Source organism: Pezoporus occidentalis, unplaced genomic scaffold (assembly GCF_034315485.1).
Source record: "Pezoporus occidentalis ecotype Australia unplaced genomic scaffold, CSIRO_AGI_Poc_V1 ctg6, whole genome shotgun sequence".
Lineage (NCBI taxonomy): Eukaryota > Metazoa > Chordata > Aves > Psittaciformes > Psittacidae > Pezoporus > Pezoporus occidentalis.
This window is the reverse complement of record NW_026915943.1, coordinates 6,194,773-6,211,145: the sequence shown is the minus strand read 5'-3', so window position 1 is coordinate 6,211,145 and position 16,373 is coordinate 6,194,773. Positions and strand designations below refer to the sequence as shown.

The window sequence follows — 16,373 nt, the reverse complement described above, 5'->3', positions numbered from 1 at the left end:
ATAACCCCCAGTTTGGTCTTGTCTATTGATTCTCAATGCAGTTACACACAAGTTCTGCTTGGACCCACCAGAGCGCTGCTCGTGACAGTGAGCACATGCACTCTTCACGGGTAGGTTTGCCAACATGATGGACAACGGGACATTGTCCCAGCACCAAAACCAGCAGCAGGGCAGGATTAACCTCATTTTAGGCTACCCTGGCTGGACCTGCCACCCACTGATCCTCATACAGGCGCTCCTGAAGCTTAGAGAAGTGTGCTTCCTTAACAGCGTTAACTGTTGGACACTGGGATGCTGCGGACGTTCATCCACGGTGGGTCCTTCCCAAGCAGCTTGTGGAGACTTTCGGCAGCTTTAGGGGAGGAAAGAAACAGCAGAAATCACAGCTCTTGCTGTTTAGAAGTAAAATTAAGCCAATTCCTGACACAAATCATTTCATGGTTTATTGCCAATAATCTCACTTCCCCTTTCCACACACCCCATCATCCTGACCCCAAGTCTCTGAGAGATTAAATCTGGGTTGATGAGTGAAGAAAACCGTTTTACCTTTCACAACGTGTTTTAAGAGATAGGAGGCACAAGGATTTGTCACCGCCGGGGGTAAAGCCTCAGCCCGATCCCTGCGTGGATCCCGTTTCAAAAACAAACAATCCATTTGGGACTGGCAGGGAGCCAGGCCATGGGACTGCGGCTCAATGGGAAACCTCTGGTATTTTGATCTGTTTCCATAACTGTAACAGTTTTCATCCCTTGGCTTTGGAGCTGAGCCGCGTTCCTTTCTTTCCACCACGTTCAAGAAACAGCCGGTACAAACAAGCACAGGGCACCGCGGATGAACCGCGGCATTCCGAGCAATTCAGGGGAGACAAAACCCACCGCCCGTCTAAACTCCTGCCAAAAAAAACATTACAGAGCCCCTCGAACGCTGCGTGTCAGCGGCAGTAACGATCACAGACCCCAGATCTATTGTGTAGCTTTATTTTTATAGGACCTATCATAGACTCTTTTACATAACTTAAATGATTATCAAATAATCTCCTGTACACGGTGAGACCGAGCCGCGGCGCCTTCCGAGCTCTGACACGTTCCTGGAAGGAATCCAGTGGTCTGTAGGAATCACTTCCCCGCAGCACGGTGCGGTTCTGTCCCCAGCGTACACCATCGCTTCAGCACCGCTGTCAGTTGCTGTTTGCAAGATCCTGCAAGACACTGTTCGACCTCAGGACTCTTTAAGTTTTGGTAGCAGCATTGCTTCACTGGAACATCTCTCTTCCTCGCCTTTGTGTCCTCCACCCGCACTGGGGAGCCTGGGAAAACGCTAAAGCCACCGCAAGAGGTGGCCGAGCTGGGAGACGGAAATCACGGACAAGGACTCACCGCTTGCCCCCGTTGCAACGCCGCAGACACCGAGCCGCGTCTGCCTGCAGCCGGACAAACCCCGACGGAAGGCGGTCACCGGCCGCTGTGAAAGGAACCCATCACCTCACATTTTACTCGCAGCGGCCCCAAGCCGCAGGGGGAGGCGGCTCGCAGCATGAATCCTGCGGGAGCCGTCGTTCCGGGTCGGGACCCGCGTCCCACCCCGTCCCCCATCGCGGCCCTACAGCCCGGGGAAGGCGGCGCGGTGGAAGCCGGCGCTGTACTCATAGGGCACCTGCGGCGGGGGCAGCGGGCACTCGGGGAAGAAGGAAGCGAACCCCGCCGGAAGGTGCCCGCCGGGCTCCTCGCTGCCGCCGCCGGGGGCCGGCTCCCCACCGCCGGGGTACAGCGGGCGCAGCGCTTCAGACGGCGCCTTCTTGCCGGGGCTGCACGGCCCGGGCGGGCTCCAGGGCTCGGGGTAGAGCAGCCCGCCCAGCAGCGGGTGATGGGCGCTGGGCAGCGGCAGCGCCGCGTCGTAGAGGCCGTGCTCCAGGCCCAGCTCGGCGGGCAGGCGGGCGGCCGCGCCGCCGGGGAAGGCGTCCTGCGGGGCGGCGTGCTCGGGCAGCAGCGCGCTGTACTCGGGGCCGAGCAGCTCGAAGAACTCAACCGCATCCCCGCCGCCCTTCTCCGGCTCCTTAGCGCCCGGTGCTGGCCCTCGGGCGGCGGCGGGCAGCGCCGGCTCCGTGAAGAAGGAAGGGGGCAGGTTGCGGTCCCGCAGCGGCACCTTCCGCGGGCCGCCCCCCGCAGCCCCGCCGCCGCCCCCCGCAGCCCCGCCGCCGCCTCCCGCCGCCTCCCCGCCGCCCGCCGGCCCGGGGCCGTGCTGCAGCGACCCGAAGAGCGCGGCCAGGCTCTTGCTCTGGAGGCTGCTGGCTCCCTGCGAGCCCTCCCGGCGCGGCGGGGGCTTAGCGGGGCATGAAGCGGGCGGGGAGGAGGCGGAGGGCGCTGGAGGAGCGGGAGGCGGCGGCGGGGCGGCGGCGATGATGCCGGTGCAGCGCTTGATCTGCTTCTGCAGGTACTTGCGGTGGTTCACCTTCCGCTTGGACTTCACCGGCTTGTCCAGCGCCAGCTTGATGTTGCTGGAGGCAGAGTCGATGAAGCTCAGCAGGTCCCTGGTGGCTTCTTTAAAGTCCCCGGCGGCGTCGCCGCCGCCCTCGTAGCCCTTCTCCAGGTCGGCATAGCCCAGCAGGCCGCCGGCGGCGGGGAAGCAGAAGGAGAGGAGGTGATGGGGGCTGAGCAGCGCGGCGGGCACGGCCATGGCCGGGGCGCCGGCGCCCCGAGCTCCGTTGGGCTGCGCCGAGCGGGCGGCGGCGGCGGGGAAAAGGCGGCGGAGGAGGAGCCCTCGGAGCGGGGCCGGGCACGGCCCTCCCCGCCTCCCGCCCGGCAGCGCAGGGGACGGGCCCGCACCGCTGCGCACAGCCCCCGGCCGGGGAGGCGGAGGGGAGGGGGGAGCAGAGCGCCCGGGATGGGTACAGAGCCCATGGGGTGGGTACAGAGCCCCCGGGACGGGTAAGTACATCCCTTTGGGGCAGGTACAGAGCCCCCAGGACAGGTACAGAGCCCCCAGGACCGGTATGTACATCCCTTTGGGGCAGGTACAGACACCCCAGGACAGGTAGAGCCCCCAGGACCGGTATGTACATCCCTTTGGGGCAGGTACAGAGCCCCCAGGACCGGTATGTACATCCCTTTGGGGCAGGTACAGACACCCCAGGACAGGTACAGAGCCCCCGGGACCGGTATGTACATCCCTTTGGGGCAGGTACAGACACCCCAGGACCCGTATGTACATCCCTTCAGGACAGGTACAGGTACAGACACCCCAGGACAGGTACAGAGCCCCCAGGACCGGTATGTACATCCCTTCAGGACAGGTACAGACACCCCAGGACAGGTACAGAGCCCCCAGGACCAGTATGTACATCCCTTTGAGACAGGTACAGACACCCCAGGACAGGTACAGAGCCTCCAGGACCAGTATGTACATCTCTTCAGGACAGGTACAGACACCCCAGGAGAGGTACAGAGCCCCTGGGACAGATACACAGACCCCAGGACAGGTACACACACACACCCTGGGACAGATACACACACACCAGGACAGGCAAACACACCCTGGGATGCATACACGCACCCCCTGTACACAGGCACCCCCAATCAGCTGCATGAAGCTGCAGCCCAGCCCTGCTCAGGGCAGACTCCATCACCATCGTGCACCCATCCCAGCACTGTCCCCATTGCTGGCATTATCTTCTGCCTCAGGCTGGGGTGCTGGATCCCCTGCGCTGCTCTAGGTGCATGGGTATGGGCATGGAGAGGTGCTTGTTCTGGCACCCCCCAAGATGCACAGGTTCACATTAATTTGCTAAAGGCTGGTTGGGAAAAACCCAAACTCAGTGGTATGCCCATTGCACATTGTTGTGTGCTCCTGGTCAGGACAAGCCCTGAGAAAATCCAGTGCTGCTATCCCTGGATTGCATTCAGTTAAAACTGATGAGTTCTACTTGTGGGGGTTCAGTGAAGCAGCGATATAAATCTTCCATATGGAAGGCAGAAAAATTAATGGCTACTGAAAGTACCAGTAACAGCTCCTGAAGGAACTGGTGTGTCTTTTATGGGGGAAAAGGGTGTTTGGTTTGATTTGCCTTTAGAAAACTCTTACATTGATGCAGTGCAACCTCGACCCTTTGAGCTCCAGTTCATTTCCAGTGATTTCAGTGATGGTTTTAAGCTGAAAGAGGGGAGATTGAGATGAGACATTAGGGAGAAGCTCTTCCCTGTGAGGGTGCTGAGGCGCTGGCACAGGGTGCCCAGAGAAGCTGTGGCTGCCCCATCCCTGGCAGTGTTCAAGGCCAGGTTGGACACAGGGGCTTGGAGCAACCTGCTCTAGTGGAAGGGGTCCCTGCCCATGGCAGGGGGGTGGAACTGGATGAGCTTTAAGGTCCCTTCCAACCCAAACCAGTCTGGGATGATTCTATGATTCTATGATTTGATATATCCAGATATCAATACAGATGCGTATCTGATTTTGACTGAAGTAAAGAAAGTTTTCTTGGCCTGCACTGATTCATTAGAAATGCAGCAGGTTTGTGTTAGCAGGAAAAAACAGAAAGCAAATCTCTGCAGAAGAAAAAGGAACAGGCTCCTAAGGCTGTGTTTGGTGGTCAAATGGAGAAATCTGCCAAACCCACGTCACTGTGGTTTCAAACACGCGTTGAATGCAAAGCAGGTGTTTCAAAGAGGAGAGAAGAGGAAGCATGTGTTCCATGGGATGAAACACACACAGGCTTCAAATCCTCTACAAAACAAAGTGCTGGTTTTCTTGGTCCCTCTGGGCAGGTCTCAGCAGGGCCCCGGGGCAGGCAGAGCCTCACGGTCCCAGTACAGCCCTGGCTCTGGTATCAGCACATCTGGGCTGGGTCTCATGCAAAACCTGCTCAGCTGGAGCCTCCCAGAATCCCTTATCTGAGGAGATGCTCAGCGTGCAACTGTGTCATTGAAACAGGAAACCCTGGTAGAGCAAGGGCTATGGGAAATCCAGACACCTCTCCATGTGAGAATGAGTGGAAGTGGATTTGCACTAACTAGCTAGAGTGTAAGTCATAGAATCATCGAATGCCAGGGTGGAAGGGACAGCAAGGATCATCTTTTCAACCTTGCTTGGCAAAGCATGACCCAGACTGGATGTCCCAGCACCCTGTCCAGCTGAGCCTTAAAGTGTCCAACACTGGGGAATCCCTGGGATACTGTTCCAATGGCTGATGGGTCTCATTAGGAAAGTTTTTCCTCTTGTGTCCAGCCAGAATCCCCCCAGGAGTAACTTGTGCCCATCACCCCTCATCTCTTCCATGTGACTCCTTGCAAAAAAGGGAGTCTCCATCTTCTCTGTAGCCACCCTTTAACTACTGGAACATGGGGATAAGGTCACCCCTGAGCCTTCTTTTCTCCAGGCTGAACAGTCCCAGCTCCTTCAGCCTTTCCTCATGCACTGCCCAGTGCTTGGATCATCTTTGTGGCCCTTCTCTGGACCCTTCCAGCCCATCAACATCTGTTTTCATATAACAGGTACCAAAACTGAACACAGTTTCCCAGGTGTGGCCTGACAAGCACTGAGCAGAGTGGGACAATGACATCCTTATCTGTGCTGATGACGCCCCTGTTGATGTTCCCCAGCATCCTGTTGGCTTTCTTTGCTGCAGCAGCACACTGTTCACTCCTATTGAGTTTAGGTCCATCAGGATGCCCAGGTCCCTTTGCCCAGAGCTGCTCCCCAGCCCGTGCTGCAGGCTTGGATCAACTGACACAGATCAGCTACCCAAGTTTTTACCCTCAGGTCCTGTTGAGCCCCATCAAGCTCTGCAGCTTGCTCCAACATATACATCCCTGTGTGCTCCACTGGGTGGTTTTGCATCCACTTTGAGGCCACTAGAAAATGGGGATCACTGTGCAGCCAGTGTGGGACCATTTCTTAACACGAAATAACTCTAATACAGCAACTAAGCTGTCCTGACATTGGTATCTGCCGCAATGGTACAGCAGCAATATTTCATAGCCAGTCTAAAGGGGGGGTGTGAATCTGGGTGGTGTTATACATAGACTGGCTAAATATCCGGTGGCTTAGAGAAATCAAAAGCTGAAAGCCCCTGGCTTCTCTGCTGAATTCAATTAAAGAGCTTTGAGAGCTCAGCTACGCTTTAGTGAGAGACTTTATTGCCTCCTAAAACTTGCAGAGTATTAAAACAATTGCCGGGCATGCAGAGGGGAGTTCGCATTCAGCTGGGCTCAGCAGCCACATTTACATATTCTCCACCAGATCTGGAGATGCAGAAAGCCTTCATAATTGCATTAAACGTGCCTATTCTCCGTGTGCTCTCAAGCAGAGCTGATTACCCCGAGTTGGGCGATGCCCGGAGGGGAATTTGCTAAGCCACATGATGTCAACAACTTGCAAAGACACTTCATTTTTCCAAGGAAATAGTGGTTTGGTGATCCCTGCAAAACATCTCTTTCCCAGGGGGTGGATGAGCCAAATCTTCTCCCTATGCTCTTTCAGGATGAAGATGCTCCAGATGCACAGGGTGCCTCTCATACCCATCAGTGCCCTCCTCAGCTTGCTGGTAAGGTCTAATGTCCAGTAAGTGATGGGATTAAACCCACAAAATAACCCCAACCCAGGCAGATGTTTGGGACAGATGTTCAAGACAGATGTTCTGGTCCCTCCACTCTCCCCCTATCAGAACAAGGGGAGTGAAGTGGCTGCAGAAGTGCTTTCCCCATCCCAACCCCTCCACCCTGCAGGACCATGTTCAGTGCTCACCAAGGGGATCCAGGGCTATTTTCTTGTCCACTTTGGTGTAGGAAATTCATCTGGTTTTGTTTGTTTTCTTGCTCGCTATCGGCAGCAGCATCTCAACCAGCTCCAGGGATTAAACCAGGGCTTCCCAGGACAATGCCCTTGGCACCAAGCTCGGTGTCTTTAGAGGGAGCCCTGTGAATCAAAGGGAGCAGGGACACGCCGTGCTCACTGGTGCTTCGCACAGGACACAAACTGAGCTCGCAGCCACACGATCAAGCCCTTCACAAGTGGAACAATTTGTTATCCCTACAGACCAAGAGGGCCAGAAAGCAGAGAGCAGATTATGCAAACAAGAAAGCTTTGCGTGGCTCAGGACCGTGTTATGGTGCCAGCAATTTTGTGCAGCAGCTCCTCACTGGAGCCAGTTGCAGAAGGGAAATCTGCCCTCCTGATTCTTGCTAAGCCTCCCATCTTAGTGTCCAACACTGGGGTAAACCCTCTGCAACGCAGGGACAGGATCCCACTAGGATCCTGAAGGAAACATCTTGTGCTGTGCCTCCTCACTAAGAGGGCAGATTCAGGCTGACATAAGGAAGATGCTCTTCCCTGTGAGGGTGCTGAGGCACTGGCACAGGATGCCCAGAGAAGCTGTGGCTGCCCCATCCCTGGCAGTGTTCAAGGCCAGGTTGGACGGGGCTTGGAGCAACCTGCCCTAGTGGAAGGTGTCCCTGTTTATCACAAGGGATTGGGGCTAGATGAGCTTTGAAGGTCCCTTCCAACCCAAAGCACTCCATGGCTCTATGATAGTAGCAAACCCAGCACTGAACCCAGCCCTCACAATCCCAATACCCGTTTTCCTTCCACCACAGCATCAGGAGGGTGGAAAACCTCTACCACAGGGACAGCAGGACTTTTCCTTCCCCTGCCCTGCTGTACGGCCCATATGGTTATGGAGCGATGGGAAAATCTGGCTGCCCAAACAGGTGTCACTGCTCACAACCTACAGACTCATTTCCTGATCGCGTCTTAATCGGCAAGTTGGTTGTGCAAGTTGATTTCTTGCACATTCTTATATCAGTGGGAATTTCTGCCCTTCCCTGACAAGTATTATAGGCAGCCTTTGACATACAGCCCTACAGGACCTAAATAGGCTGCTATTCTTTCCCTACGCTGAAAGGGAGCTTTGTGCCAGGGATTCATTAAACTGCACTGCACAGCCCTTCATAAATGGGCTCAATAATGAACAGTCGATTTAACTGGAAAAGCTGCTGGAGCTGTTAAATTAAAGGGAAATAAAGTGCACTTCAGGCTCAGTCTGCCAGAAGAAAATGTTGACCTAAAAGGAAAAAATCTTCATTTTACTCAATCTCTTGCAAACAAGCTAAAATCTGGAGGAAGTTTGGACTCGCAACAGTGGGAGAAATCTTAAAACACACTGCTTTGCTTCCCCACTAATAGAGACAGAGCATCTGACAATGAACTAGTCGATGAAATCAGGAGGGATGAAAGGCGTATTCTGCTTAAGCCAAATTTAAGCCACTTAACCTAAATTTAGTATATGTGTGTAGATGCAAGATTGCATGGCTTGTGTAGCTTCAGTCCTCACCTGCCTTAAATCACTGTAGACCCCTTTAATTATGCACATTCATACATGTGCATATACACAGTTCCTTTATGGTCTTGGCTTCTTAGAGATGCTGTTTGGTGGAAACTATTAGCGAACACAGGACTGCATTCTTGGGATCCTCTTTCCTCTTGCAGGTTCTGTGGTCTGTTTCCCTTTCCCTCTTTCAGTCTCAGTGTGTGTTTCACGTTCTGGGATGCATTCCTTCCATAAGGAAGGGCACAGCAGGTTTTGGTGGTTCTGCTGGCAGTGGTGAGTGGGTGATGTGTGTTTTCAAGCAGTCACATTGGAAAGAGCAGCACAAGGATAAAGCACAAAGCTGTGCTGTCTGGATCATCGCTCCATTGGGAAACCCTGCAAAGGCTCTCCTGGTCCTTTCCCAGGTGGGGCAGAGCTCTGAGATAGCACTGGAGATTTCTGGGTTTCAGCTGAGTGTCACTGAGCTAAACACAGGTGTCTGAGGGGGACTTTAAACGTTTAACCTGAGATTTTTCTCTATGCTTATTTTAAACAAGCAAGGAAAAACAGCACATAGGGTTTCAAATTGGAAAAGAAACAGTGTGTCACTTTAAGCTCTCATGCAGCCCCTTCCCTGTATCCAAACTGAGTTCTTAAATTCATCAGGGAGAGATGTATTTCCCATTTGCCAGCATTTTCTGTGATCTTGGGCATTTACATGGCCCAGTCCTTCAGCATCCTGTTCTGGAATCATGTTGCTCATAAGGCAATGGTTGCTTCACCTATGAAAGGAAAGCAGGACCCAAGTGGCACATGGACCACACATGGGGGCTGGAATGTATTTAGGCATCTGGACAAATAGGAAAGTCCTCAGCTGAGCCTACTGCACTCCTGGTTTAGATGAGTGGAATTCCTTATTTCAGTGAGGTTACTCCAGTGTAAACCAGGTTGCTGAGCGGTGAATCAGCTCTTTCATCTCATTTTCCTTCCTCTGAACAGTCATAAAGAGCATCCCACATCTGTGTTATGCACTTCAGGTAGGATATATTGTGAAGGAAATCTACCTGTGGGCAGCCAGACTGGAAGCCTGAGGACAAGAAGATCAGCAGCATGCAATGGGGAAGGGACCATGTCCAGATCTAATTCCTGAGGCAGCTCACCTGGAAACAAACCTCAGCACCAGCTTAAAGAACTTTGTGTTGCTTTCTCTGTTGCAGATTGTAGCTGGTTTTCATTATGGAAGCTTCCTAGTTGGAGAAACATTTATGTTCTTCACACTATTGTGGCTTGTGTGCAGATCTGTGATGGAAGCAGGGTTTCCGCTCTTCACTGAAGCTGCCTTCAGTGGGTTGAGTTATCATACTATGGAAGCACGGAGCAGTCAGGAGCAGTGTTAGCTGTATTTTCTTCAGGAAAGGGTTTTGGGGGTTAAAATTGCAATTTAACTTCTTTAAGTCCTGCTCATAGTCCAGCACTTGGCTACTGCTGGAAATGTGCATTGAGGAAACATTTACAAAGACTTGAGAGGGCCAAGAAAGGAAATCACTTTCCATATCATTCGGAAATACTTCATATTACAGTTGTTCTTCAATCCTTGTGTGTTCCTTGGCATTTACAGGGTTTTATCTTCTCTCTGAGACATTCCTGCAGGTAAATGCAGAAGGTTTTGAGGTCAAACTCATTCCTTTATTTTCGCCTTGTGCAGGGCACTGCTTGGAAGAGCTTTGCTGGGTGGAAATAGAGTGTGAAATGCAAACAAACAGCAACTAATGCCTTGTTTGCTGCTCACTCATCTCTGTTTGCTCGGCAAGAAGCAGTTTATTTGAGCTCATGGCTCCTGACCCAGAGTTGCTGCATGGCTTTGAGAGGACAGGAGCTCTTCAAACCCTACTGATCAGGCATTGAGCTCCAGCCATGCACCATCCACAACACAGGGGGGATCAAAGAGGGCTGGGTGCTGTTTGGTGTGTGGTCATGCACAGCTTGGTACCAGTGTCACAAGGAAGCCTTCTCACTCATTATTTATGCTCGGAAGCAAGGACCTGGTCCGGCTCCCCGCAAAGTTCCCATTTCCACTGACTTTCACCCAGTGATGAATAACCACAATTAAGGGACCTAATTTTCAGGATCAGGGACTCCCACGGCTCAGGGGAGTCAGTCCCTCTCTCTTTGTCCTCCATTTAGGAACAGCCAGTTCTCTGAGCCAGGAAACCCCATGCCAAGATCTTCATATGACATGTGGCATCCTAACTCCATGTAGCTATGAGCTCTGCTCATCCTTCCAGCTCTCCCATGGTGTGGGCTCAGTCCTCTTTCCCACTCCAGGTAGCTCTTAAATGATGCTTCCACCATAGAATCATAGAATCACAGAATAGTTAGGGTTGGAAAGGACCTTAAGATCATTCAGTTGCAACCCCCTGCCATGGGCAGGGACACTTCACACTAAACCATGCCACCCAAGGCTCTGTCCAACCTGGCCTTGAGCACTGCCAGGGATGGAGCATTCACAACTTCCTTGGGCAACCCATTCCAGTGCCTCCCCACCCTTACAGTAAAGAACTTCTTCCTTATACCCAATCTAAACTTCCCCTGTTTAAGTTTTAACCCGTTACCCCTTGTTCTATCACTACAGACCCTAATGAAGAGTCCCTCCCCAGCATCCCTATAGGCCCCTTTCTTTAGAAGAATTTATTTTTCCATAAAAAAGTACAATTGTGGAACTTTAAATTGCTTTTTTTTAATTAAAAATGTTATCAAAACGTTGACCAGACTTGCCTGTTGGATATTGGCCATTAAGAAGGTTCAAGCAGTTTTTAATAAGCTTAACTAAGCAGGCAAATATGATTTTCTATTCCCATCCATTGCAGTCCTGGGCTGCTCTGTGGAGGCCTCCAAGACCTGGAGCTGCACTGGGGATATGTTTTTGCCATGGTGACATGAAGATCTGACACATCCATGTCAAAACCCACCAGTTTAGGACAGCAGATGCCCCTTGTTGAGCTGCTGTGGGGAAAGCCAAATCTCAAATAAATTCCATGATCTCCTCACAGCAGCACTGATTTTCCTAACTTTACGTATTTTACCATTTCTTTTCTCCCCTGCAAGGAATTTAATCCCATCAGGAGCAGGAATAGGTCCCAAGACCCCTTTGTTATAGCAAAAAGTAGCCTTTTTTGGCTCTGCAGGCTGAGATGGCCACTGCTCTGCAGGACTTGGGGATGGCAGGAGGCCCTGCTCCTGCACAAAGCGCTTCTTTTGCCTATCCTTGGCTATGATACGTTCCTACATGGAAAACCCCAGAGCTTGAATCATCATAACACACGTGTCAGCCACCCAGGCCAACCACTGGATTTCAATGGGTTTCCCATCATGCTTAGATTTGGGCATATCTTGCTGAATGGAAGATGTTGTTCACAGCAAGAGAGGTTCAGAACCAGTTTATGAGGCTCAGTTTCCCTTTAAAAGTTCATAGGATTCACTAAGAGTTTAAGCCATAGAATCAACCAGGTTGGAAAAGGCCTTTGAGATGCTCAAGGCCAACCTTCACCCCAGCACTGCCAAGGTCACCACTAACCCATGGCACTGAGGGCCTCACCTACGCAGATTGTGAACACTTCCAGTCACAGTGATCCCACCACTTCATGTATCCTCCTTGTCTACAAGGCATCTAGATAAACACATAATAAATCATTATACATACATCCATACCCAGAGCGGGAATACACTGTGGTCAGGAGCTTTGCATACAGCACATACAAATATGGCCAAAAAACACTGTAAAAACAATAGAGTTTTGGTTTTAAGCTATAGGTAACAAAACGTTGGATTTTTGGCCATCAGAAATGTTTCCTTACCCAGATGTTTTCAGCCTTTTCTCAGCAGAGCCACTCGCAGAATTGTGTCCTGAATTATTTCATGTTTAGAAACGGTGCCTTGTTAAAAGGGAGAAGGAGACGGAGGCAGAGCCTCGAACAAACTGCCATTATCATGCAAATAGCCCCGGAGGAAAAAGGACAGTGAAAATGATAGCACTGATCTAATTATCTGCAGGCCAATATAGCTAAGTCACTGAAAGAGGCCCACAGAAAAGGCTGCCACAGAAACACAAAAAACAGCCAGAAAACAATAAGGAACTTAGCAACAGTATAAAAACGCACTTCTCTCTGCGCACAAAGAGCAGTTTTATGAGCATTTTTCTTGCTTTCACTTTGCAGAAAAGGTTAGAGCACATTTTAAATTCTATGCCAGGATTTTTTCCCCCCTTTCCCAGCCCCTTGCGATCCTTTGGCACGCCGTCATATCCCGGTGGCTGCTCCCTCCCTTGGCATGTCCGAACCGCCACGCATGTTGGGGGAGGATGGGGTGGCACGAGGTGGGTTTTGGCAGTGCCCTTCTCAAGGGGTTGGATGCTGGCCAAGGCATTCAAGCTTTGCCCTTTCGGTGTGTTAATGCTCACGTCTTCCTTTGGATGCTCACAGGGGGATGTGGGGTTTGTCACTGCCCATCCTACCCTGGGGGATCCATGCAAGGGTCTCAGTGCTTGCCCCATGGGAAGAGAAGCCTGGCTATTGAGCCTGAACCCTGCACAGCCATCCCCACAGACATAATGCACCTCAGGAATGACTCCAGTAAGGACCATTATTAGGAACACATAAGGAAGAAGTTCTTCCCTGTGAGGGTGCTGAGGCACTGGCACAGGGTGCCCAGAGAAGCTGTGGCTGCCCCATCCCTGGCAGTGTTCAAGGCCAGGTTGGACACAGGGGCTTGGAGCAAGCTGCTCTAGTGGAAGGTGTCCTGCCCATGGCAGGGGGTTGAAACTGGATAAGCTTTAATGTCCCTTCCAATGCAAATCAGTCTGGGATCCTCTGAAGAGTGTGGCAGGCAGCCACAGGCTCAGCCCCTCCATTCAGCTCTCTGGAGCACTCATTGCATCTTGCTTCAACTTCATCAAGCATCCACGAAACTCACCTATTTCCTAGGAGAGCTTTGTTAGCATCTGTGCCATTGCAGAGAGAGCTGTCATGTCTCTCAATAGACAGTTAAGGTCGGAAAGCAGATTCTGGTAGCAAAATTGGCTGTGTCAGATAAGCGTCAGTCATGGTGATTATCTGCCAGGGAACACGAGCAGGCTATGGAGCGATAAGAGGAGCTGCTGGCACCACAGATCCTCTTCCATTTTTTACCATGTGCATGGAATTCAATCTATTGAGGCTTTGCAAACAACATTTGATGGCTGTGTCAGATGGTCCAGCACCAGCCACACTAATACCCAGTCAAACTCACCTCCTCATCTGCTGTGCTGGAGAGAGGTGGAAGGGGCTGAGCCTCCTTCCTCACAGCTCTTCCTGCATTCTTTAGGTCTTCCCTGGTTTTCTTTACTTGCTGCTTCCCAGCCACTCTGTTGGAAAAAATGACATCATCAGAGAAGTATCTGACATCGCAGCTGATCTGCATTCAGGACGTTGAATAGCATCGCACAACACACAAAGACATCTGACAGGCAGGCCAGAGCAGATACGTCAGGGTCCAGCACTATGATTAACCAGGACCATGAAAACTAGTCTGAACTGCCAATATCTTAAGCACACCCTTACCATTTCAGTATGCAAGAGGTTTAATTCCTCTCTGCATTTGCCAGCTACAGAATACACACCAGTAACCTGCTGTGATGGACACGTGGAGATGAGTATTACAGCCTGATGTCCACGTGATGGACCATGACATGAAGGACTATGTAGAAAGGTCCAGCAATAACCCATTGCAATGGGCTGTTGAAGGGTAATGCTTCCTTTGGGCTGCTCTGGATTATAGGGAGAAGGAAACGGACACCAGAGGTGATTCTGTAAGGATGCCCTGGGCCAGGCACCATCAGCATGACATTAAGGGCTGCCCCTTTAAGCACATAAACTCTTCCCATCACCAAGCAAAAATATGACCCTTTCTAAAGTGCCTGGAGCACACAGATCCCTTTCTGAGCACATGGAAGGCACGTCTCTGCTGCCAGACCAGGGACCAGGTTTCTAGCCACTTTGACTAATAGTCTGATTTCTCTCTTGCCCTAATCCTCACCCTGGTTAATCCTGCTGATCCCAGTCCATAGTTACTGGTCAGGGGAGAGCTGTTGATGCCCCTATGACACTAGTCAAAGTTGGCCACAGGAGCTGCCTGGGTGTTATGTGTTTAGGCTTATACAGGACCAAAAGACACTATCTGGGTCATGGGCTGCTTCGGTATTTAACATGAAAGACCAAACTCTTGCCCCTCTCACTGCCATCCTCCCCATGTCCTCCTCCATCAGCAAAAACCAATGGGTGTCTTTGCATCTCCAGGGCATTCCTGATGTTTCCTTCAGTGGTGACAGCATCCCTCTGCCTAGAGGATGAGCACCAAGGACAAGGGCATTCATCCATTGGGGTTTTAGCTGGAGGTCAGATGGAATTCTTTGACTAGATGGATGTTTCTTGTTGGGCTAAACCTTGAGGCTCGCACCTCTGAAGATGCCTGATCCCCACCAGTTTCTAGTGTGACTCAGGGAATATTGCCTGAATTCAGAGATGTGCTGTGATGGTGAATATCCATCACAGGACAGTGAGACTTAGAATCACAGAATCAACCAGGTTGGAAAAGACCTTTAAGATCATCAAGTCCAACCTTTACCACAGCACTGCCAAGACCATCACTAAACCATGTCACTGAGGGCCTCATCTACATGGGTTTTGAACACTGGAAGGAAAATATGTCACATTTGGTCAGGTACAACCCCTTCCAACTAAAGCAAATAAAAAAGAAGAAATAAAATTTTATATATATATATAAAAAAAGCCCCCTAATACTTGAGAAACTCCCCATTTTATCCACAATTTCCAGTTTTCTCATCCATCACACACATTACTGCCCAAGAGCTGTGCCATACCCCTGCATCCATCTCCACTGCGGTCACACATACACATCACCCACGTGCCCTTTCCTCCTCCCTGATGTGGCTCCTCATAACACCACTGCAAACAACAGAGAGCAGTTTGAGACCTCCCACTGCTGCCTCCCTCTGCCAGCAACTGCCTTTGGTCAGGGGCATCCTTGGCTGCGTGCTTTGTGCATGTGTGTGCATGTACACGTGTGTGCATGTGGAAACCCCATGCTAAGCAAGGGGCTGCTGCAGTTCGACTTTCAGATGTGCACAGCTTATTACTTGTTGCTGTCACTGTTCTCTTTTATTCCAATGCAAAAAACTTGCCCAAAAGCAGTTGTGTGAAGACGCAATCTTCTCTTATTACTGAGAACTGGAATAACCTGGAAGGAGAAGGACTAGTAACGTGGGATCTTTACATGTAACACTGAGGGCACAGCCTCCTTAAGGGGCCTGAAGCTGCCAGCACATTTTCAGGACTCAATATTTTCCTGAGCAGGGTTACCCAAGGGTAAGAGCATGGTGCTCACTGTGCTAAAATCTTGTTCTTAGCTCTGGATTTGAGCCTGCCATGCCCACAACAGGAGCAGAAAGACCCTGTGATGACAACAAGGTTCCAGCCCCGGAGCATCCCTGTGCATGCACCCACTTGGACACCACCAATATCACCCTTACAGGCCCTCAGGGCTGTTTATCCAAGAGCCATTTATTGACACGGCTCAACCCAAAACAACAACATCAGTCATCATTCCCCTTCCCCACTCGTCTCCCTCCCACTGGGAGTAAGGAAAAGCATTGGATAATCCTCCCCCATTCCGTGTGTGGTCTGGTTTTCCGTGTCATCATGCAGACAGTACAGAGACAGGGGGTCAGGAGGGTCATCAGAATGCTAATAAGAAATCTGATTGATGAGCCAGTGCCTGGGGGATGAATGGGATACTTAATTAATGACTCCTGCTCTGTTTAAGGAAAAGTTTCCTTAGCTCCCATCCCTCTTTTTTTCTTTAAAAGGAAAGAAAAAAAAGGAAAAAAAAAAAACCTTCTATAATCCCAAGTTTTCCAAACAACATAAAGGGAACTTCAAAGACAGACATGGTCAGTTTTTATGCGTTGGGTTGGTTCAGTGATTCTTCCCTCTCTTTGTTTACAAGGGCAGCCAGGCTTGGTTCCAA

General features: G+C 51.1%; 1 protein-coding gene and 1 long non-coding RNA gene across 2 annotated transcripts; both read right to left on the bottom strand.

The window, feature by feature from the left end:
- Window positions 1-958: 958 nt before the first annotated feature.
- FAM181B (family with sequence similarity 181 member B) lies at window positions 959-2,751 on the bottom strand. The gene has a single exon (XM_062639271.1). The coding sequence runs from the start codon at window positions 2,672-2,674 to the stop codon at window positions 1,601-1,603; it is 1,074 nt and encodes a 357-aa protein (XP_062495255.1). The 5' UTR covers window positions 2,675-2,751; the 3' UTR covers window positions 959-1,600.
- Window positions 959-8,891, bottom strand: LOC134174366 (uncharacterized). The gene is made up of 2 exons (XR_009968616.1): window positions 7,717-8,891; window positions 959-1,307 (listed from the first exon to the last, which is right to left on the bottom strand). It is a non-coding gene; the product is annotated as an uncharacterized LOC134174366 (long non-coding RNA).
- Between the last annotated feature and the right edge of the window lie 7,482 nt (window positions 8,892-16,373).

Coding starts and splice junctions, on each gene's coding strand:
- FAM181B (XM_062639271.1), bottom strand. CDS start 2,674: ATGGCCGTGCCCGCCGCGCTGCTCAGCCCCCATCACCTCCTCTCCTTC.